The sequence below is a fragment of the Piliocolobus tephrosceles genome, chromosome 5 (assembly GCF_002776525.5).
Source record: "Piliocolobus tephrosceles isolate RC106 chromosome 5, ASM277652v3, whole genome shotgun sequence".
Classification (NCBI taxonomy): Eukaryota; Metazoa; Chordata; class Mammalia; order Primates; family Cercopithecidae; genus Piliocolobus; species Piliocolobus tephrosceles.
In genome coordinates this window covers 90,177,693-90,202,845 of record NC_045438.1, presented here as the reverse complement: position 1 = coordinate 90,202,845, position 25,153 = coordinate 90,177,693, and the positions used below count along the sequence as shown (strand labels likewise).

Sequence of the window (25,153 nt, the reverse complement as noted above, 5' to 3'; positions counted from 1 at the left end):
AGCTTCATCATGAGCTTAGTTAATACTCTCAAACTGCAATTTAGTACATGACAGTGGTTCCAATAACTTTTCCCCCTTTTTGGATTTTCCATATTTTTGTTTAAAGAAAGCACAACTCAGTGTTGCAGCAGTCACATCATACACCCTACAAGGGTATGGTCAAATCTGTCTTGTTCATTGCCTTATCATCAGAAACTAGCACAGTTCCTTACATTTAGAAGAGGCTTAAAAAATACTGATAAATTTTAAAATTCTGCTAAGCTCATCCTCCAGTTTTGCACTCTTTTATCTTTTCCTTGGGTGTTCTTACCTCTTATTTTACTTTTTCAGTAACCATGCTTTGGACCTACTAGTAACCATAACAGGCACTGATTTAGTTCCATTGGTAACACTTAGAATAAAATTATTTGCTACTTTCTTCAAAATAATTAACATTTTAATTGAGAAAAATATTCCTTCTTACAAACAGAATAATGTGGCCTTAGAAACATTGAAGGGATTCCCCTAAACCATGGGTAGTTGCCAAGATCCTCCCCAATTCTTGTGAGCGAAAGAGAGTTCTACTTATTTCTTCATAAGGCTTCACATTCTCCATGTACTTCTCCAGTACTGGTTTCCAGATACTTTAAGTTACAAAGAAAAGGAAGGATGGAAGGGAAGCTGGAGTACAACCTATTTTACACATCTCAAAATTTTATCTGACCTCTTTGGAGATTATTCCAATACTGCCACTATGTAAATTCCAATGGAGAAAATGTTAACACAACATGAAGTAAGGAGCACTGTTTTAAAAAGTGAAAAATAACAAGCTATGATTATAATCATGTAAAGATATTTATGCAGCATGCAGAAGGACAAAAAAATTAGTGTAGTATAAATAAAGTTTTCTTTTTATATGTCTATTTAATTTCTTATAAAAATTTAAAAAATTAAATTTCAAATCACTTTAGCAAGAAAATCTAATTAGAATATCAAGAAGAAATTATATATGAAAACTATATCCACATTTTGAAGTGTATGATGATGTACGTCATCATGACGTACGTGTACGTCAAAATACCCCAAATTAAAAGAAAATAAACACAACAAAAAAAGTGTTTGCTTCCCAAGTTTCAATTTTTAATTTGAAAACAGAAGGGGAGATGAAATATTTGAAAAGACTTTAGAAACACTAGAAGTAGGAAGGAACTCAAAAGTCAAGTACTACCTTAAAAGCAAATGCACAGATCTATATTAATTTTAATAAATATAAGAGCATACCATGCATTCACTGGTTTGGGGGCTTTTGAAGGAGTAGATAAAACTGTTTCCATGCTATTCATTCCTGAATTGTTTTCCTTGGTAGTCAATGCAATCATTTTTCGTTGCTTCTGAGAAAGTTTAACTCCATGAGAAACTGTTTTGCTAGAAATTAAATTAAAACAATTAGTTTCAGTGGTTTCTTCTGACAAAGTTTAATTCCATGAGAAATGATTTTGCTAGAAATTAAATCAATTAACATTAATTTCTGCTTAATAAAGGTTACTGGTAATAATAATGTTTTCTATTTATTTGATGTTATTTTGCCATTATTGGATCAAAATGCTCACAAGTTTCAACAATGAAAATATCAGTTTATACTAACAATGATCAAGTAATAGCTACATATGAGCCCTCCAACATATTACAAACTTCAAGAACTTGCATCATAAGCCTTAACTCTTTGGCTTTTGTAGCCAATAGTCCACAATGATCATTTTAGAGTCAAGTTTCTGGGATGTAATATTGTATTCTACAAGAGCTGGACTATTAACTCAACTCTATCTTCAGCACATATTTAAGAAATAATATTATGGAGGCTAAATTGCCCAGAAAAGGATGTATAATTAACTATAACATCAAATGCAGAAAAATAATAGGAAAGATGCAATAAGTCTGTCCAATTCTTAGGGCAGAATATAACATGAAATGATCTTTTATAATTTTTTTAACCAACCCTAAATGTGACTTTGGTGTAGCTCCACATTTTTGTCTACTTTCTTCTATTTCCATGATGGTTCTGAGATCCACAACAGGAGGGCTGACCGGACTAAAAGACATAAAAGGTTACTTTGCAAGGCATTCATTTACCTATAAAGCCCAACCCCTAACTTCACTGAAACCATAAGTGAAATGTGAGATTAATAGTCAGAGTATAATTTAGAATTATCAGTTGTGAGCCAGCTTCAAAAAGGATATTTTGAGTAAAAGCTACTTTTATATACACACATATAAATATTAACTAACATATATCCAAAGTCATAATGTTAAGTGATATAGTACATATACAAATAACAACTACTATGTATCCAAAGTCATAATGTTGTGATATAACTGAAATTCCTATATTTAAAAAAAAAAACATTTTTTAAAAAAGCCAAGCAATAGAAAGATTCTTAACTAAATTAGGCAGAAAAACTCACCAAAGTTCTAATTAAATTCTTACCTTTAGGTTGAATGAAGCTTGAAAATTATACTCTTTCCTTTCTATTTTTAACAAACAAAACTCATTCTACTGTTTAATATTAACAAAAATTTCATAGAAAAACTTGGGGATACTAAACAATACTGGAGGCCCACTAGAGGGAGTTATACCATAATAAGGAAAAAATTCTGTGATCATTAGAAATAGATGATTTCTGGCCAGGTGTGGTGGCTCACACCTGTAATCCCAGTACTTTGGGAGGCCGAGGCGGGTGGATCACCTGAGGTCAGGAGTTCGAGACCAGCCTGGCCAACATGGTGGAACCCCATCACTACTAAAAATATAAACATTAGTCAGGGGTGGTGGCAGGTGCATGTAATCCCAGCTACTTGGGAGGCTGAGGCAGGGGAATCGCTTGAACTTGGGAGGCAGAGGTTGCAGTGAGCTGAGATCATACCACTGCACTACAGCCTAGGCAATGAGGGTGAAACTCTGCCTCAAAAGACAAAAAGGTGATTTTTGACCTAAATGAAATCTACACTACAGATAAAAATAAGTCAGCCAGGCGCAGTGGCTCACGCCTGAATTCCCAGCACTTTGGGAGGCCAAGGTGGGCAGATCACAAGATCAGGAGTTCGAGACCAGTCTGGCCAACATGGTGAACCCCCATCTCTACTAAAAATACAAAAATTGGCCGGGCACGGTGGCACGTGCCTGTAGTCCCAGCTACTCGGGAGGTTGAGGTAGGAGAATCATTTGAACCCAGGAGGTGGAGGTTGCAGTGAGCTGAGATCATGCCACTCATGCCACCGCACTCTAGCCTGGGCAACAGAGCAAGACTCTGTCTCAAAAAAAAGTCATATTATTTCATATTAAAGGGGAACCTGTTTCCTGTACTTTTTTTCTTTCATCAAAAACAAATTCTACTTATTATTTACACTAGGCAATACTTCAGAATGAATGTAGAAATGTTTGTGTATATGTTAATATTGAGAATGTTTATTGCCTATTGCTAAGCATTTTGTCAATGAGCATAGTACTGAAACAGCCTAATCTATCTTGTGGACCATGCTATTTTTAAAACATGTTTAACAAAATATCCTAACATTAGCAATCAGAAGATGCTGCCAGATGTCCCCACATATTAAATATGCACCAATTTGTGTACTTAAGCAAAAAAAAAAAAAAAAAAAAAAAGAAACTAATTTCTGAACTAAACTTTAAACCATGAAGCATATAAAATGGAACATCATAATCTTTGTTCCAACTCTGCAAAATATAGCCTATTTCAAAAGAATTAAATAGTCCAGATGATAAGATAATCCATAAGTCAATTAACAGTTTTAGACTTTATCAACCATTGTAGGCATATAAACATGAAGCACAAGCTCAATTAACATTTTGAAAGAATACTACATTCTAATTACACCTGCACCTTCATTTGACTTTTTTCTTTTTTTGAGATGGAGTCTGCTCTGTTACCCAGGTTGGAGTGCAGTGGCACGATCTGGATTCACTGTAAACTCTGCCTCTCAGGTTCAAACAATTCTCCCACCTTAGCCTCCCAAGTAGCTCAGATTACAAGTGTGTATCACCACACCTGGCTAGTTTTTTGTATTTTAGTAGAGATGGGGTTTCACCATGTTGCCCAGGCTGGTGTCAAACTCCTGAGCTCAGGTAATCTGCCCACCTCAGCCTCCCAAAGTGCTAGGATTACAGGCATGAGCCACCGTGCCCAGCCTTCATTTGATATTTCTAAATAAAATAAAAATATATATACAATATAGGCAAGTTAAAAGGATAGTATAACATTAAATTAATATCTCTGAAAATTAACTGAATAGTTACACATTTTGTGAAATTTTAAATACCCCTTCACATACTCTAAGAGATAAAGTCTATGATTGACAAAATGGTCTTCCTGTGTGGCATTTTTAACCAATATATACATTATCTAAGAAATAACTGCTGATATTAAGTTTCTCTCTATATATGTAAAACATAGTATTTGCTACTATTCACTGATGATAATACAAAGGCAACTAAATTTTGCCTGGGGTTGGTGGCGGGGGGAAGCCTATTATAGTTGGTTAGCAATTTGTAGGCATTTAGGCAATTTTCTGTATATTAGAAATTTATACTAATATTTCTTAAATGTTCATCACTAAAAATTTAAATTGCATTAAAAATGAATGATATTTCTCAAACTAACAGTTACAGAATAAAATAAAAATCCTACCTGAAGGAACCAGCAACCCAACTGGCAGAGTTGGTAGTATCAATTCTGTTACTGGGAATGGGCTGTGGAGCAGATATTTTAAGTATTGGTGACTTTTCCCACGGTTTTAAATCTTCCCTAGAATACATAGGAGATGCACCATTAACATACGGTTTGACTTTCGCCTGGGGAGAGAAAAAAAAAAAAAAAAGAAGTTAATGAGCACCTAGAACAGTAATTAACACATAGCTGGTACTTAATAAATGTTAGTTACATTATAATGAAGAGTAAAATCTTATGACAATAAGCCATCTAGTATTTTCAAATCATGTTCTTCTACAGTTTCGTGCCTTAGCCAACTCTCAAATCACATTATTGACTATAACCGAATTATTATGAGCTTTGAGAACAATTTTTAGGGGAACTAGTTTGCACATTAAATCTCTACACAAATAGTAAATATGTAATAGTTGTACAAATAAGACATGAAGCAGTAATTTTAAAATTAATATCCATGGCTTGAGTACGAAACAAAATGAAAGTTTTGTATAAATGTCATATAACTCACTCTGATGTAAAGTACTGTGAATAAAATTAAAGTCAAATAATACTGACACCTTGAAAGGAACCCTAAAACTACTGCTATTGTAATACGTCAAGGAAGTTATTAAAATGGTATGTCTACTTCCAGGATAGATTCTTCTGTTACTACAGATCACTCACAATATGCCCTGAGCCTTCCTTTAAACCTCAGTTGTCTTACAGAACAACCTTAGTGTGAATATAAATTGCCCCCAAACTTCTATTCTATATTTAAAAAAAAAATCAACCCTGCCGGGGCGCGGTTGCTCACACCTGTAATGCCAGCACTCTAGGAGGCTGAGGTGGGTGGATTGCTTGAGTCCAAGAGTTCGAGACGAGCCTGAGCAACATGGCAAAACTCCATCTCTACCAAAAAGACAAAAAAATTAGCTGGACGTGATGGTGCGCACCTATAATCCTAGCTACTCTGGAGGCTTAGGTGGGAGAATCACCTACGCCCAGGAAATCAAAGCTGCAGTGAGCTGATACTATACCACTGCACTACAGCCTGGGCAACCAGAGTGAGAGACCCTGTCCCAAAAAAGAAAAAAAATCAAATCAATCCTTGAGGCCTAAAAGACTCTAAGAAGAAAGGGTTAACTTCTGTTGTCTCATGAATTCCTAGGAATTCCTATCTGTTTTGTGGATGTGTAAGGGTTACGGAAAAGTGACTCTATCTCTATTCAGTTACACATTTTTCTCTAATAGGTTAACAACTATGGAATCAAATTTTAAGGAGTGTCTAAGAAATGCCCTCCCCAGAGTTGATCACGCTAGGAATCCTGCAGCTTAATGTGCTAGATTAGGAGAAGAACTCAATCATTTCCAAATTGTTTTGCTCCAGTTAATACCTGGGAGGAAAGAGACTGCAAAATTTGAAAGCAGGCTTATTTCGAAATCATTTGCCTTGACAATTTTTAACTGATGTTAACTGACATTTCACAAGATAAATTTCAATAATTTAGCTATGAATATATTTTTTCAATATGTCTATACAGTATTACATTTTACATCAACATTATATTTTCATTGCATAAAGATTAGAAATAACATCATAAAGGGCTTAAAACTGCCATTAAAATCTCTAAAACTAGAAATCTTATGCAAATTTAAGAAAACTAACACTATATTGTGTGATTCTTATATACCAACCTGGAGACTGTTTTAAAATTAGGGCAAAAATAAGGAAATATTAAAGACAAACTATCTATAAACCTAAAATCTGAAGGTAAGGAGTCAGTGCTTCAAAAAACAAACCTCAATCTTATCTGAATGAAATCCTGTGGTGAAATCAGGGGACTGTAAATCTCTAGGACTACCCACTCCTGCATAGCTTCCTTCAGAGTCTGATGTCAATAGTTCTGGAAGAGATTCCACAGAATTGGTCTTACCAGACTTTAATAATCCTAAAACATGAAATTAAAAAAAAAATTAAACACATATGCATTAAACATATATGCATTACATTCAGTGAATCAGACAGCTAAAAACTTTCATTTATCCAGACTTAATAACATTCAAATTATATTTATGGTATAAAAATCTTAATAATTTAAGTTAACTGGAGAAAGAAATCAGTCTAAGTGAAAAACTGAAATGGAAGAGATTATAAAACAATAGTTTTATTCATTACAATCACACACCAACTGTGTAATGAACCTGAGGAAGACAGTTCTTTGGATCTGCTTTAAAAAGTGATTGAAAATATTTTTGTCCGCCTAAGAGACAAAGGAGAAAGGGAAAATAATTAAAGTCCAGACCTCTTTTCCTTTTCTCATCTGTCTCTTGGTACAGTGGTCTCTGCACTCAAGCGAGGAGGGTAGCTTCATTCTATACGGGAGGAAACCTGTAGCCTTTTTGCCTCTCACTTAGCCAGCTAACTGACCCAATAGCAGAGGCTCCCACAGAAGACGACTGCGGCCTGTTTGAAGTGTGTTCTTCCCTGAAATCTCTGGCGATTGAGCTCGCTTAAAGCAAGAGGGTTGTTATGAAATGTATGTATCATTTCTTCTCTTAGGCAAGCTAAATGCCTGGCCTCATGACACACCTGGTATCCAGGTTCAAACTTTTGCTTAGATTCACATGTTCATTTCCACACATTTCAAATTTATTAGAATCTAAATGAAGCACCAAAATAAGCTATAAAATAAAGATGTTATCTAAGTTGTAACTAAAAGTTGTATAATTGATTTAAAACCTACTGTCTCTTATACATTGTTCTCTTTAAAGTAAATCACCTTAACAAGCTAAATGTTCCTTTCATTGTTATCACTGCAATTTGGAAAGAACATTTAAACATTTTTTTCCACATAATCTTTTGAATTTTTTTTTTTCTTTTTTTTTTTTTTTGAGACAGAGTCTCACTCTATTGCCCAGGCTGGAGTGCCGTGGTGTGATCTCGGCTCACTGCAATCTCTGCCTCCAGGTTTAAGTGATTCTCCCGCCTCAGCCTCCCAAGTAGCTAGGATTACAGGCACGCACCACCAGAGCTGGCTAATTTTTTTTGTATTTTTACTAGAGATGGGGTTTCACCATATTGGCCAGGCTGGTCTGGAACTCCTGACTTTGTGGTCCGCCTGCCTTGGCCTCCCAAAGTGCTGGGATTACAGCCGGGAGCCACCACGTCTTGCCTCTTTTTGAATATTTTTAAGGCTGGCAAATTTTCATCTAAGAGAATACATCTAATATTAGAACACTTTCAAAAGTCAGTTAGAAATAAATCCAGAAAAAAGAGGACAATTAATGTGACCAACAATTACTTCTGGTCAAAAACAGTTTCGCTGAATGTCGTTTGTCTAACTTTAAGATTGACACAAACATTAAGCTATTACGTAACCGTCTTTGATGAAATTGGCATCATACTCAAATTTTCTTCCTTAACAGATTTTTTTGGCCTCCAATCAAATTTGACCTTTTAGTTATCTTTGACTACAGATATCCTGGTCACAGAAAGAACTGACTACAGATATCCTGGTCACAGAAAGAACAGCACACCAGGAAAGTATGGACCTGGAATCAAGAGAACAAATTTTATTTCTTTTGGTCACTACTTCAAATCACTTATGTTTTTTGAGCTTGTTTCCTTAGGTTTAAAGTAAGGGACATAAATTATTTCATTACTAATGTCACTTCTAGCTCTGAAATTCTAAGATTCTAACACAAATGGTAACAATAACATTATTTAAAACAAAGTAAATATCTGCTTTTCCCTAAGTCATTTAGGTGACTGGCAAATCATTACTTTCAAGACTGTCTATCCATTATTCATCCTTCCATCAATCCACCCCTGCCTCCTTCTAAACACTAAGACACAGAGAACACAAAATCACAGAATTTTAAATTAAGAAAAGTCCTAAGATATAGCTTTCCCATTTACTAGGTCTCCTGATTCCTATTTTCAGTGCTTCATAAATAAATTTTAGGCATATTAACTATCCTTTTTATATATTTATGTTATCTAAAACTATTCTTGACATTCCTTTGAGCTTTAGTGAACATATCAAGCACTTAATCTGAAGCATCTCAGTAAGCATAAAAAAAAAAATCCTTCTTCTTTGCCCTGCCTAACAGCTTTTTTTTCCAAAGGAACACAAAACAATGTACTCTTCTATTTTTCAAAGTTGTTTGTATACAGCTGATAGACTATGAAGTACTGTTAGTAGAAACTGTACTAGGTTATGTCTTAGTGCTATAGATAAGAGTAACCTACCATTTCTGAAAGCCATACTGTAGTCTCATTATTTTATAGTCACACTTCATGTTTTATCTGAAGAAACTACTAAAATGTATATAGTTTAATCTAGATCAGATGAATCTGAAATGTGAGACAATCTATAATACAACTGGACTGACCTTTTGGAAAACAGAAAACAAAAAACAAAAAACTACAGGGGGACTATACTAAAGAGACTAAAGAGATACTAATAAGCAAAGACAATATGAACCTTGATAAAATACTATTTTTTTTGTTGTTAATGTTTAAAAAAAAAAAAAAAGACTATAAAAACATTTGTCAACAATTAGGAAAATGTGGATATGGAGTGTAATACTAATTACACTAATTGACTAATTAATGTCAATTGTCTTAGGTATGATAATGGTATCGTGGTTGTGTATAAGAGTATTACCATCTTAAAAGATTCATATTCAAGTATTTACAGGAAAAGGATCATGTCTACAACTTATTCCAAGTGGAATAATTTTTTTTAAGTCTCTGTATTGTGTGTGTGTGTGTGTGTGTGTGTGTGTGTGTGTGTGTATAACATATGGAGGAAAGAGCAGATAATAAGCGACAAAGAGTCTGCAAGAAAATGCAAATGTGATGGGAAGTTAACAATAAATCTGAATAAAATGTACATAGGTGTTTGTGGTATTTTTCTTTCGTCTTTTTAGTAAGTTAAATATTCTCAAAATAAAAAACTGGGGAAAAATATTTTAGAAAAACTACATAACCTGACCTTTACTTTCAAACAGGCTCACATAATGCCTAAATATATTTTATATTCTACTACCAGATTATAACCTCCTTAAGCATACGAATGGCATCTTACTTGGAGTACTGACATATTTAAATTGAATCACCATGATAATAGTTATCTCTGTCATGTTTTGCCAACCTCTAAACCCCTATGCCCCTGGAAAGAGTGGTCTTTCTAAAGACAAATCTCATCCAGTCACATCCTGTTTTAAATCATCGACGGCCACCCATAGCCTTTAGACTAAAACACAAATTCCTTAGTTTGGCATATAAGAGTCTCCAAAATCTGATCCTATCAAACCTATCTCCTATACTGAACTATATGCACAAGAAATGTGCAACTCTTTCTCTCGCTACTAAGCTTGGGAACACATTGCCCCCTTTGCTTAATATATCTATCTGCCTCCTTTTCTTAGATAACTTCATTCTTCAAGACCCAGCTTAGCGCTGCTTTCCTCTAAGAGGACTTCCCTGATCTCAGATTAGTTTGGGTACCTCTTTTTGTGCTCCCAGAGCAAACTTCAACTGGAGTACTTACAATAAACTATCACTTTTGGTACCTCCATAAGGACTGTTTATTTCAGTAGCCTCAGCAGATGACATATATGAATAGAGACATACAAGATTAGAACTGGAAATACATGCTCACTTTCCACGAACCTGTAGATGATGGACTCTGAATAATATCTGAAAGGTTATAACCTCCAGAACTATCTGAACGTTTACGTGGCTTCTTTTTAGCTTTAGTTTTTGCCTTTTTGAACATAGTTTCCCTAGGAAAAAGCAAACATACTTTCAGCAGAGTTTAGGGATGTAACTAAGATAAATGCACTTATTTAACCCAACATGTTTAACCTGAAGGTTACTTTTTAAAATATTTATATTTTAAATTTGTTAGACCTACAGATATTAATTATGTATTTACTTTGTATTATACCAAAGTTAAGAATGAACATAAATGCATATTTCTTATGTCAGAATTTCTCAATTTCGTCTTCCAATAACAACACAAAAGTATTACATGTCCAAGATGAGAGTGAAGGGACACAGTAGAGAAAAGAAAGAAGAAAAGGAGGAAAAGAAAAAAAAACAAAGAAACAGAGCTTACGAATGATTTTGTTCCATATTTATTTCTTCTTTCAAGAAGATATCTCCATCTTCTACTTCCAAATAGCTAATATCTGGTCCATCTTGATATGGTGTAATGACTCTTCTATCCATTGCTGGAATCTGCAGAATTGAAGATATCACTTTTCAAACACAAAATCTGTAAATTTGTTTTTGTTTTTGTTTTTTGTGCAGACGGGGCTCTTGTCATGTTGGCCAGGCTGGTTTGGAACACCTGGGCCCAAGCGAACCTCCCGTCTTGGCCTTCCAAAATGCTGGGATTACAGGCATAAGCCACCACACCCAGCCTAAAGATGTTTTTTAAATTATGTAAGATATTCCATTTTTTATATTTGGTGACATTGACTAGAACAGCCTTAAATGCTCAATAACTTCCGAAATTTACAAGAGTGGGTTGAATTTTGATTCAACTGAATAAAAACTTTATTCCATAAACCTGCCAAAAAAAGAAACTTTAGAAAAAGCTCCACTTTATTATTAAACATAGAGTAATCCACTTCTTAAGGATCATATGAATTCATCTTTTTGCAGTGTCCCGACCTTTGGTAAATAACAAAAGACTCACTCTGAAGCTTTCAGTAACTTTCATTTATAAATAAATTAATAAATATTAACTTTATTATTAAATATCTTGAATTTTGATTATCATATTTATCTGTGAGAGCTGTAAAGGAATCCTATAGCCTCAGTTTTAAAAGATCTTAATGTACTTGAAGTCATTAGGAAACTATTCCATTGATAAGTCTGATCTAATACACTGCTTAAGCTGTTAATATTATAGCCATGAAAATCTTAAAACATAAACCTTACCATTTTCCGGTAAAACTCAGAAAGATCCTTCAAAACACCATCACTTAAAACATCAAGAGACCTAAGATACAGGATACAAAATTCTATCTTAAGATTCAAGTTACTTGATAACTGTCAAGATGTTCACATATGTAGATATTTCATATTGCCAGATAAGTAACAAAGCTATTTTTTAAGCATCATATATAGCAGTTGCTACAAACTTGGAAATAGATGTGGTTATATATTACGTATTTCAAATAAACAGAAAAGCAAACATATTACACAAATATCTTGAATAAAACTCAAGCAATTTTTTTTTTGGGGGGTGGGGACAGAGTCTCACTCTGTCATCCAGGCTGGAGTGCAGTGGTGCAATCTCAGCTCACTGCAACTGCTGCCTCCTGGGTTCAAGTGATTCTCCTGCCTCAGCCTCCCAAGTGGCTGAGACTACCAGGCACACACCACCATGCCTGGGTAATGTTTGTATTTTTATTAGAGATAGGGTTTTCACCATCTTGGCCAGGCCAGTCTTGAACTCCTAACCTCAGGTGATCCACCTGCCTCAGCCTCCCAAAGTGCTGGGATTACAAGCATAAGCCACCACACGCGGCCTCAAGCAACTATTATAAATAAATGTACAAAGAATCTTCTCTACTTCAGAAGGTTTTCATAAAAATCAACTAAATGAATCTATGTAATGCTTTTAGAACACTGTCTAGCATACAGTTAACAGTCATTACTATTAAAGTAAAATATAAAAACAAACTACACAATGAAGCTTTAAAATAAAAACTGACATCAGGAACTCTAATCTCAAATTTCTATGTTCTCCTGTTCTCTCCAATGATTTTATAGCAAGTAAAATACTCTGACTTTATATTTTTTAAAAAGTATAAATTTATTTCATTTTAAAAAGATCACTGTTAAAAACTTTCAAAAGTTTTCAAGAGCGCTCTAATTCTAAAATGTACATAACTTCTAAATCATCAGCATTTATCAAATTCTTTCCATCCAGGTAAACATCACTGTTCACATTTAAATCACTAATAATATCTGCTATCATATATAAATATCTCCTTTTGCAACAATCATACAACATATGTACCTTACTTACCTTGCTTCAAGTAAAGCTGCCATATTCAATCCTATAAACTGCAAACAAGACAGTTTCAACTGTTTTGCATTATACATTGCTGCAAATTCCAGTAGCATAGCAGCATTCTTCAGGGTAACTACAAAGAAAGAAAAGATTTGCAAAATTAGATAAAAGGCACATTACCACAGCAAAATAAAATACATTTATGTCTAAAGCTCTAAGATTTGAACATTTGGAATAAAGAAAAAAAAATATTGCCAAAAATAAGTCAATTCTGGGGCAAATATGTAATTCTTCCATCCCAATATGCCAAAATAATTTCAAAAGATTGGCTATGAGGAAAAATAAGCTCACACACAAGAATATTCTAAGCAAAACAAAATACAGAAGGGGCATAGTGCCACCCAAAAGCAAACACATAAGAACTGACAATCTTCCACCTAACATTTTCTGAGTATTTTAAAAAAGTTTTCATTAATGAACAACTTTCCTTTTCACTTACATAGCAGTTATTCCCTCTTCCATAAAACTAAAAAAGATATTAAACTAAGAAAAACTAATGAAATAATTCTATAAAATTATTAACATTGAGTTATCTATCAGAATTTATGTGGGTATATTTATATATATATGAAGTATATAAATATATACATATTTTGAAAATATGTACATCACAATCATACCATAATATTTTTCATGCCAGTGAAAAATCTGATATACTGTGCAAAAGATTCTGGATTTAGTTACAATCCTAGTAACATTCTATATAAAGTACCCATTTTCCTAGAGACTCTCCCAGAATATTCTATCTACATAACAGGTAACTTTCAGCTTCCTGTTCCCTCCACTATTTTTCTTAATGACTCTATCAGTACCAGCCAATGGGGGCACACAGCTGTTTTCTACATGTGGTTTCTTGCATTTCTTTTTCTTTCTCCCCTGTAATTCTATCAAAAGTTGCAACTGCTACAGTCAATAATGGTCTCTGTCTCACTCCTGACTAACCTACATTTTCAACTAATGATGAACACGGAAATGGAAGAAATGATAAAGTCAGATCATATAAAAACTTCTTTAGAGTTGTTCACTTGGGAACAAGTATCCACATATTCCTAACAATCAGAGACCAAAGGAAGTGGTAGCCTCCTTTTCCTAGGTTCTAGAACCATCAAGGAATTAATAAAGGCAACTGTGCAGCCAGAACCATGAAAGAACACTGAGGAAGAAGACCTGAAAGGCAACTGTACAAGTGTAAAATATCACTTATATGTATGTCTTATACCTGTTGTATGCCGTGTCCTTCATTTTAAAGTATTTTTCTTTTGTTGCTTAAAAGATCAGGGCTGTTGCTCTCTATTTAATAACAAAGGAGTAGACAGTCCATAGAGCTCAAGAAAAGTGAGAACTAAAATGCCAAAGCCAAGACAAACTCCTAGCAAGTATGAACTAGAAAAAAATTGCCAGGAATTCCCTTCACACTTCTTGAAGTAGCAATGAAGCAGAACAGAAAGATTAGAAAGCCAGAAAGGCTGTCATGTGGAAGCTAAGGAAAGTTAATCTTTACTTTAGAGTAAGCAATTATAAATATGTAAATGGGGGAAGACGTAACTGCTTCCTTAAAGAAACAGAAGTAGACAGGAGAAAGAGCACTTAAAACACTACTGTGACACTATACAGAACGAACAGATAACAGTGACCTCAACTGCATAGTGACAGTAAGAACCCAAAGGTAGGCGAAATGTGACCAACACAGTTAAGAGGAGTAAGTTTTGACAGCTGAATGAATTTGAGTGTCAGGACCAAAATACAAAGAAAAACTAATTTTGGATTTCAAAGTAGCATGTTCAGGAGGACAGCCATGAAATTAACTAAAATAATGAAGAGAGTAAGAAAGAAGAGTTCGAGAAAAAAAGAGATGTGCTTTGTTCAGATATATAATGAGAAAGTTAAATTTTAAAAATCGTTGCAAATAGTAGAAAATGGGTAGCTAAAAACACCTAAAGCCAAGATCAGGGCAAGAGTAGGAAAATTTCACTTTCGAACTCTCACCCTGGAAATTAGCAAATAAATTTGACACCATCTTTATTCTTCAAGGTTTTATGACATTTCAATAAAAATATTACACTTCAATTCTAAGTCGTATATACTTTCACATATTTCTACAATAAAAGTTCACTCACAAATGATGGCATGTAGTAATTTACATATTTTGGCAAGTTTTCATGGTACCAAAAAAATAGTCTATTTTACCATACATGGAATCATAAAGTCAATAAAGTACAGTAATCCTTGATGAATCTGAAAACATACTAATACTCAAATTCAAAATTACTCACGTTTTTCAGTTAATGCTACTTCACAAATCTCTTTCAACCGGGTTATGAGAAGTTGATCAGCCACCACAAGAACACTACAAATAAAATCTACATTTTGAGATTCTAAAAAAAGAAAGAAAACAAGCATCACTCTTTCTTTGCATACATCATATCTAGAAAAAAAAATCTGAAGTAATGAGGACACTAGAAAAGAAATTTAAGATTATTTCCTAAATGTTGAAAGGGCAACTATAATAAAAAGTAAATACATCAAAATATATTTCTACTTTTTAGGTAGAAAGCTGATAAAATTACACCAAAATGTCTTGGTCTCACACTAGGACCACAAAATGGCCAACTTAAGTTGATCATTTCAGTCTAGAAGGCTACTAGAATGCCTAACTTGTTTATAATCTCACATGTTGTTAGAAAAACACTTCTCAAACTAATACAAAGAGGGAAAAGTCAAATCTCAGCATCACACTTAATATATATAGGGTGGGGAAATAATGCTCTTATGCTTTCTTATTTAAAACAAAATTTGTCATCTAAGAGTGCTTTTTTGTAACTATAGGAGTTCCTTAATTTAAAACAACTTTGTTGGGCCAGATGCAGTGGCTCATGCCTGTAAACTCAGCACTACGGGAGGTGGAGGCAGACGGACCACTTAAGACCAGGAGTTTGAGACCAGCCTGGCCAACGCGGTGAACACATCTCTACTAACAATACAAATATTAGCCAGGTGTGGTGGCACATGCCTGTAGTCCCAGTTACTGGGAAGGCTGAGGCATGAGAATTGCTTGCATATGGGAGGCAGAGGTTGCAATGAGCCGAGATCACACCACTGCACTCCAGCCTGGGCAAGTGAGACTCCATCTCAAAAAAATAAAAAAATAAAACAACTTTCTTGGACCTAAGTACTACTAATGGCTTTTTACCCCTGAGCCACTGCCAAAATAACAACATAAATTGAAAGAAAAAAATAACAACAGAGAAAGAGAAGAAAGGGGAAAAAAAGATTAAGAAGAAAAAAATCTGAAATAGAAAAGAGCTTTAAAATACGAGGCAAAGATGAAGTCACTAGGAATGACAGACTAAGAACTACTAATTCTCTCCTCTAAAAAAAAAAAACAGTAAGACAACTGTGGAAAATTGTCATAATCAACTTTTTCAGAATTCTGAAATCAGCCAAAAGCTTGTAATAATCTAGGAAGTGTTTACTTAAGAAAAGCAATTGAATCTTGTTAAAAACAGTGGGATCTGGGACACTGCAGCCTTTCCTATTCAGATCTTCCTCTCCCCTCCTCCACAGCAGTACTGAAAACCAACAGCTCCATAATCATAGAGAATCACATTGACAGCCTAGTAGCCACAGAAGAAGACAGAACAGTTGTAGAGCAATAGTATCCTTATTTGACCTGTCTGCTAGTTCCCGGAAAATCCCACTAGAATTCTTATCTTTATTTGACCTGACTCAAAGCTTGCCCAGTGACAACAGCCTTTTATCTGGGGGCAAACAATTAGCAGTAAGTAAAGATATAGAATTAGTGATCAAAAACCTTCTACAAAGAAGACTCCAAGACCAGATGGCTTAATTGGTTAATCTGACTGAATATTTAAAGATGAATAATACAATTGATGCATTATTACAAGATAAATTAATACAATTCTCCACAAACTCTTCAAAAAGTAGAAGATGAAGAACACTTTCCAACTTAGACAAGGAGGCCAATATTATGCTGATACTAAAAACAGACAGGGACATCACAGGAAAACTAAACCAATATCCCTTACAATTAAAGATGTGAAAATCCTCAAAAAATGCTACGAAACTAAATCCAGTAACATATAAAAATGAATTATATAATATGACCTAGCAGAATAAATCCAAAATGAAAGGATGATTCAACATATGAAAAATCAATCAATATAATACACAAAAATAAAGTATAATAAACACATGACCATCTTAAGAAACAGAAAAACATTTGACAAAAATCCCACATCCTTTCATGATAAAAACACTCAATAAACCAGGAATAGAAATAATCTTCCTCAACCTGATAAATGGCAACTACAAAAAACCCACAAGTAAAAAGGCTGAATGCTTTTTCCTAAGATCAGAAACAAGAAAAGGATGACCACTGTTGCCACTTCTATTCAACAGAGTACTAGAGATTCATCTAATCAGGGCAATTAAGCAAGAAAAAGAAATAAAGCACACCCAAATTGGAAAGGCATATGTAAAACCATCTCCATTTGCAGATGACATGATCTTGCATATAGAAAATCCTAAGGAATCCACTAAAAAAACTACTAGAATTAGTGAACAAGTTCAGCAAGGTTACAGGATGTAAGATCAACATACAAAAATCAACTGTAATTCTAAATAGCAGCAAAGGACAATCCAAAAATAAAATTTAAAAAAGTTCCATTTAAAATAGCATTAAAAATTCTTAATAATTTTTAACTAAGAGCAAGGTTTGTACACTGAAAACTACATAAATCATTAAAAGAAATTAAAGACTTAAATAAATAGACTTAAATAAACGGAAAGACAGATAGTGTTAATGGATTATAAGACTTAAATATTAAAATGGCAATAATCCCCAAGCTGATCTACAAATTGAACGTGATTCGTATTAAAATCCTAGCTGCCTCTATTGCAGAAATTGGCAAACTAATCCTAAAATTCACATGAAAATTCAAGAAACCCAAAATAGCCAATACAATCTTAAAACAGCAGAACATAGTAAGAAAACATACATTTCCCAATTTCACAACTTACAACAGAGCAATGGTAATCCAGATAGTGCTATACTGGCATAAACAGAGTTCACTGAAATAGAATTGAAGAGTACAGAAATAAAACTTTAAGTTTATTGTCAGCTGATTTTTGACAACGGTGCTAAAACAATTTAATGGGAAAACAAATGTATTTTCAACAAATGGTACTGAAAAAATAGGACATACAGATGTAAAAGAATAAACTTGGACCCATACCTCACAACAAATGCAAAAATTAACTTAATAAGAATGGTGGTTACTAGAGGTCAGGGGACTAGGGTAATGGGGAGATACTGGTCAAAGAGTACAAAATTACAGTTATAAGATGAATGAATAGGATGTAGAGACCTTATATACGGCATGGTGACTACACTGATACTCATGTACTGCATACTTGAGATTTGCTGAAAGACTAGATCTCAAGTACTCTCGCCACAAAAAAAAAAGGTAACTATGTGAGGTCATGGATATGCTAATTAGCTTGATTGTGGTAATTATCTCTCTATATAGAAACATAGATATTATATATATATCTCAAAGCATCATGTTATACACTGTGACTATACATAATTTTTACTTGTTAATTACACCTTAATAAGACTGGGGGGGGGGGTGGAAATTAACTCAAAATGGACCAAAAACCTACATGTGAGAGAGAGAACTATAAAACTCTTAGGAGAAAACATATAGGGTAATCATCATGACCTTGGATTTGACAATGAATTTCTAGATATGACACCAAAAACATGAGTAACAAGTCAACATAGATAATTTGGAGATCATCAAATGCCTGTAATCCCAGCACTTTGGGAGGCTGAGGCAGGAGGATCACTTGAGCCAGGAGTTCCAGACCAGCCTGGGCAATATAGGGAGGCTCTGTCTCTACAAAAACTGTTTACAAATTAACCAGGCATGGTGGTGCACAGCTGTAGTCCCAGTTACTTGGGAGGCTGAGGTGGGAAGGATCACTTGAGCTCAGGAGGCCAATGCTGCAGTGAGCCATGACCATGCCACTGTACTCCAGCTTGGCCAACGGAGTAAGACCCTGTCTCAAAAATAAAATACAAATAAAAGTTTTTGTGTTTTAAAGGACACTTTATCAAGGAAATGAAAACAATTCAGAGGAGAGAAAACATTCGCAAATCATATATCCCATAAGGGACTAATATCCAGAATATACAAAGAACTCTTGCAATGTCTTAAAAAAACAAATAATTGAGAAAAAAAGTGTTCAAACGATGTGAGTATGTATCCAAAGAAGACATGCAAATGACCAAAAAGCATATGAAAAGATGTTCAACATCACGAGTCATTACTGAAATATAAATAAAAAAAAAAAAAACACAATGTTGTATAACTTCACACCCATTAGGATGGCTATAATAAAAAAGGTTGATATTAGTAAGTGTTGGCAAGGATGTGGAGAAACTGGAACCCTCACAATGTCAGTGGTAAAGTTAAATGGTACAGCTAGCCACTGTGCAGTTTGGCAGTTCCTAAAAAATTAAACATATGACCCAGCATTTCCGCTTCTAGGTATATGCCCAAGAGAAATGAAAACATAGGCCCACACAAAAACTTAGGCATGAGTGTTCACAGCAGCATGATTCCTAATAGACAAGAGGTAAAAACAACCACAATATCCATCAACTGAAGAATAAATGTGTTATATCCACATAATAAATATTACTTGGCAATAAAAAAGAATGAAGTGTTGGTACCTGCTACAACACGGAAAAAATATTAAAACACCGTACTTAAGTAAAATGAGTTAAATACGAAAGGCCGCATGTTGTTTGATTATATTTATATGAAATGTCCAGAATAGGCAAATCCATAGAGACAGAAAACATAATAGGCGTTTTCTAGGGACTGGGGATGAGAGAGAGTGGAAAGTGTTTGCTAATGGGTACAAGGTATCTTTCTGGGGTGATGAAAATGTTCTAGAATTATACAGTGATGATAGTTGCACAAATTTGTAAACATACTAAAAACTACTTATTGTATTCTTTAAAAGTATAAGTTTTACCATGCAAATAATTTCTTGATTTTTAAAAAGAAATGAAAGAAGTAGAGAAAAACATACCATGTCTCAATTATCTTACTCTTAAGTATATAAATCTTCAGAAATCTTGTCCTCAGTTAAACTCTATCTCCTTTACAAGACTACCCAGATTTCCTAGGCAGACTCAGAGGCTAGCTTCTTAAAAATGTACCAGCTTTTTAGAGAATTACTCTGTTGGATTATATTTGTTTTCTATACGCTTGTCTTCTCCACTAGATTGAGTTTCTTGAATATAGAAAAAGGTCTATTCACTTTTTTATAATCCCCAATATACAGCTGGGGTTAAACAAACTAATGGAATATGACAGAACATCCAGTACCACTCCGATGACTAAACATACCTTGTAACTAAAAGTTAGTGTTTTGCCTAACAAAGTATATAAATGACCTCTCTTCATAAATTTTGGTACAATTTTTAATCTGTTTCTTTCAAGATGTGTAACCACAAAGGGGAAAAACAAGTAAGAAAGAACTTACGTAAGTATTTGTCAAAACTATCCCTGTTGTCAATTCATTCATCTCCATCATAGAAGTAGTTGGAAATTGAACTGCTAAATCTAATTTCAACGATTACATACAATTCCTTTTTTTTTTTTTTTTTTTTAATGAAACGCTTCACAAATTTGCATGTCATCCTTGTACAGGGACCATATAATCTCTGTATCATTCCAGTTTTAGTATACTTGCTGCCGAAGTGAGCACTAATTCTCAGAGTTCATTTTCACATGGGTATTGAAAACCTTCTTTTTCTGCTCCTTTACTATTAGCAATCATTCCTATTGCTTATTCTAAATTAAGCCTTTATTGGTCAGGCATAGTGGCTCACGCTATAATCCTAGCACTTTGGAAGACTGAGGTGGAATAATCCCTTGAGCCTAGGAGTTTGAGACCAGCCTGGGCAACATAACAAGACCCTGGTCTCCACAAATAATAAAAAATAAATTAAATATTTTAAAAATAAAATAAATTAAGCTTTATTGATGGCTTTTGTTCATTAGAAATTAAGATTCATGTTGATTTTACCATTATTCCATTATATCTGAAGTATCTACAATGTCCTAACTCTTATTAATACCTTTTATCACCACAGCTTCATCAGTATAGAGGTAGTCCAAAATAACTTTTAATATATCAGAATGTATTGGCATTTCCAGAGCTGCACAACTGGAAGCCTAAATAAAATAAGACAAAATAAAGTAAAATAATTCATTGTAAACAATAAAATATTACATTCTAATTTGGGTTATTGGTACAAAACACTCTGAACAGGAAATCACATCAAATGCAAAAGAACATAAAATTTACAAAACACATGGCTAAAATAATATTAAATTTAATTTTAAAACACAACATGAAAAAGGAACAAAAAATTCAGAAAACAAGAAACACAGTGGTGTTCCTACTACATTTCTAAATAATAATGGGGAAATTTTTATTTAAGTAGCTTCTTGGCAATAATTTTAAATTCTAAGAGTTGCTATTTTCCAGCAGCCTCAAGCGTAAATAAAGTTTAATATAAATGAACAACTGAACTAAAATATCGAGTTCTGATTTTGAATTTCTTTACTACATAATTTCCACAAAATATAAAGAAACATAGTTACAACCTAGGCGCATTTTACTTAAATCTTACCTCAATCCATGAGCTACTCAGCATACTATGAAAATATTCTAAAAGGAAAAAAAAAAAAAAAAGTTCAATGCAATAAGAATAGTGAAACAATAATAGAGCAAATAAATTAGCAGCTTTAAAAAGTACACCTACCAAGTCTAGCACAAAGAACACATTTATGACAAGGAAATTCCTTTCCATCCACTGATTTCATGGTCACGTCACACAGAAATGAACTGGAAGAAAATGTTTAATTGAAGCAAGTGCAATTTCTTTACATATTTAATGAAAAAGATTATAGGATTTGGCTTAACTTTCGATTTTCTCTTAAAGGTGGCAGAGAATAAATAACTTGCAGGAATACATACAATAAAATACTTCCTCTTCTTCCACCTTAGGGAAAATAAGGGCCTTAAAGACAGTATTTGAAAAGGGAGTCAAATACAAATATTCAAAAAGTATTTTTCTGATTTTCCTTTTTTTCTAATTTCAGACAAACTGTTAATAATACTAAGTGATATCATATTTAAGTCTCTGTAATTCACTTATTTGTAGTAGCTAATCTGGGCCAACCACAGTTGAAACAACTCCACAGTTTATCCTTCTCCAAAACCTTTCCACTTACACAGAAAGTATGACTAGCTAAAAGCAAAACTTTTTTTCTTTGAGACGGAGTCTTGTTCTGCCACCCAGGCTGGAGTGCAATGGCGCAATCTTGGCTCACTGCAACCTCCGCCTCCCAAGTCCAAGCGACTCTCCTGCCTCAGCCTCCCGAGTAGCAGGGATCACAGGCACTCGCCACTATGCCTGGCTAATTTTTGTATTTTCTTAGTAGAGACAGGGTTTCACCATGTTAATCAGGCTGGTCTCAAACTCTTGACCTCAGGTGATCCACCCGCCTCGGCCCCATCAAAGGGCTGAGATTACAGGCGTGAGCCACCACACCAGGCCCTAAAAATAAAACTTTTTAACAATATATTTAGAATAGTATATTTATTATTAAACATTTTTATACTAAAGGAAATAATCATAATGATGAAGAGATATAATTAATTTGGTTTCGAGGCTCACAACATTTCCTAACTATAACAAGGCACAAAATTCAGGCAAGAAAAAATAAAAATTAAAAGTTCCTCTCTCTATTAGAAAGTCATCGGAAAGAAAAAGCTCCTTTGATGTCTTCAGCAGTTAATATTTTATCAATTTACTTCAACAGCTCCCCAACATTTCCAGAAATGCAGAATATCAGAAAAGGTAAGAGGGTATCTACCTATACATTTTGCTTCATATGTGGGTAAGCAGAGATCTATTTCCACACTTAAGTGCCAAAATCTAGAGATGAAATGTTAATCTTCCTTTCCTTACTTACCATTTTTTCTGACTCAGCTTTAGTTTATTACCAGTTTTCTTGGCAATAACATTAATTTTTTCATTTTCAAATCTGACTCCATCTAACCTATCAAGGAAAGATAAAAATTAACAATGGATATATCTAATTCCCTTACAAAAATAAACATACAACAAAAAAATCCAACAAATTAGCTTACACCTAAATATAATACTATATCCTAAAGTATCTCAACAAACCCCTACTCTGAGATAAAGAAGTATCATACTTTTCCTTCCATTTTAGTTAGAATTCAAAATAGATTAAATATTACTGACAAAAGACAAACAAAGCCATAGCACAAAGTTTTTCTTTTTTTTTTTTTGAGACGAAGTCTCACTGTGTCACCCAGGCTGGAGTGCAGTGGTGTGATCTCAGCTCACTGCAAACTCCACCTCCCAGGTTCACGTGAATCTCCTCCCTCAGCCTCCCCAGTAACTGGGACCACAGGCATTCACCACCATGCGGGGCTAATTTTTGTAATTTTTTGTAGAGACGGGTTTTGCCATGTCAGCCAGGCTGGTCTCAAACTCCTGACCTCAGGTGATCTGCCCACCTCAGCCTCCCAAAGTGCTGGGATTACAGGCGTGAGCCACTGCACCTGGCCCCTTCATTACTTCTAAACAGAAAACATGATACACCCCCCTCCTCTGTTCCCACCCTACAACTAAGGTTTAACTGCCACAAGCAACATAAATACCTTAAAAAAAGAGAGAATTTCAAATAATCTGATTCATAATATGATACTATGGTGTTAGGCAATTTAAATATGACAAAACCATACCAACAATATGAGGTAAATATTATCTTTCCCATTTCTTATATTGAGAAACTGAGGTAAAAGAAAGAAAATTGTCCCAGCCAGGAATAATAAAGCTAAGAGACATGTATGTCTAACTTGAAAGACCTTTCCAGCATACCACACTGCCTGCCACGCCAGATCCCTGTTATATATACAAACCAGAGTTCAAACTCACCAACAGCTTTCCCATCCATTAATGTAATCCAACCAAACCAGAGTTCAAACCCAACAACAGCTTTCCCATCCATTAATGTAATCCAAGAAGTCCTAGAGATAGCTCTGCCAGCAAATGTAGGAAAGACACATCCACGTACCTCCCCCAAAAAAGGAGGGGTAGGGAGAAAGAGAGAGAGAGGAAGAGGAGGGGAAAGAGAAGAGAAGGGGATGGAACAAGTGAGAGGTGACTGCGGGAGGGGAAAGAAAAGAAAAGCAAGGAAAAAAGGGTGGGAAATTTTTTAAAGGAGGACTGAATGACGTACAGGAACAGATATAAAGGAGAAATCATACCTGCTACTCAAATTACTGAAGCCAAATTTCTTTGCAACAGTTTGCAACATTCTTACAGGATCATCTCCCCTAATATTTTTTCCTTTTTTACAAGATTTAGATTTGCTCTTCTGCCTTTCACTAACTGTTTGAGCTTGATTACTTTTGTAAACTTCAAATGCAGACTTCTGGTTATCACCTTCATGGAAATTCACTTCATTCAAATGAGAATTCAGAGTTTCCTGATATTCTTCTGGGTTTTTGTTTAAGTGTATTCTTGGTTTGAAGCCATGAGTTAAAAAGTCACAAGTATCTGTGTATATAAATTGTAAAAGGTATTCAAACATGTCAGGATGAACCTTCTCTACCACAAAGAGATGGCACCCTGCAGAATCTTCATCTTTCCGGTAAATATCTGTAAATTCTGAAGTATTACCATCTGAAAGAAACAATTTCTGAAAAAAATCAGAACGCACTGCCAAAACATATTTGTGTGCAGGGAAGAGTCTATTGCCAACTTGAAATGTCACATCATGAATGCTGTCCATTTCATCTGTTTCCCTCAACAGTTTGCCAAACTCTTCAAAAAAGGATGATGAGGACACAGCTGGAATTTCATAAAGGCTAGAAACAAGATAAAAACAAATTATGCTTAAAAAGAAATGAAGGAAATCCTTTTCCATACCTAGCCAATTTTCCTTTAAAATGCAATTTTTTAAACAGCATTTAGAAAATTTTAAATTTGGCATTTCCTAAAATACAGGAATATTGCACAAAGCCCTAGATACTATATCATCCTTTAATATGTTTTCTATTCCTTTTTATATTTATATTCTATTCTTCTCTCAAATTAAAATGATAAGAACTAAGTTGTCCGTATCCCTGGTTCTTACAGTACTATGGGAATGCAATTACGCCGTCCCAACCACATTTCACCCTTCTCAGTAGGAAGACCAACCCTCC

The 25,153-nt window shown here is 34.3% G+C and overlaps 1 protein-coding gene and 1 non-coding gene across 2 annotated transcripts in view; both read right to left on the bottom strand.

Annotated features, from left to right (window-relative positions):
* IBTK (inhibitor of Bruton tyrosine kinase) overlaps window positions 1-25,153 on the bottom strand; it is an 80,720-nt gene that overhangs the window by 23,416 nt on the left and 32,151 nt on the right. Inside the window, exons 12-25 of the mRNA XM_023223080.2 lie at window positions 24,212-24,814; window positions 22,885-22,971; window positions 21,669-21,751; window positions 21,537-21,574; window positions 20,979-21,075; window positions 15,073-15,174; window positions 12,755-12,872; window positions 11,659-11,719; window positions 10,829-10,950; window positions 10,381-10,493; window positions 6,501-6,649; window positions 4,683-4,846; window positions 1,976-2,068; window positions 1,261-1,404 (exon numbers count right to left, since the gene is read on the bottom strand). Of these exons, the coding sequence (XP_023078848.1) occupies window positions 1,261-1,404; window positions 1,976-2,068; window positions 4,683-4,846; window positions 6,501-6,649; window positions 10,381-10,493; window positions 10,829-10,950; window positions 11,659-11,719; window positions 12,755-12,872; window positions 15,073-15,174; window positions 20,979-21,075; window positions 21,537-21,574; window positions 21,669-21,751; window positions 22,885-22,971; window positions 24,212-24,814 (1,974 nt within the window). The remainder of the gene's footprint in view (window positions 1-1,260; window positions 1,405-1,975; window positions 2,069-4,682; window positions 4,847-6,500; window positions 6,650-10,380; window positions 10,494-10,828; window positions 10,951-11,658; window positions 11,720-12,754; window positions 12,873-15,072; window positions 15,175-20,978; window positions 21,076-21,536; window positions 21,575-21,668; window positions 21,752-22,884; window positions 22,972-24,211; window positions 24,815-25,153) is intronic.
* On the bottom strand, window positions 20,503-20,605 carry LOC111549915. Its single transcript, XR_002733869.1, has one exon. It is a non-coding gene; the product is annotated as a U6 spliceosomal RNA (small nuclear RNA).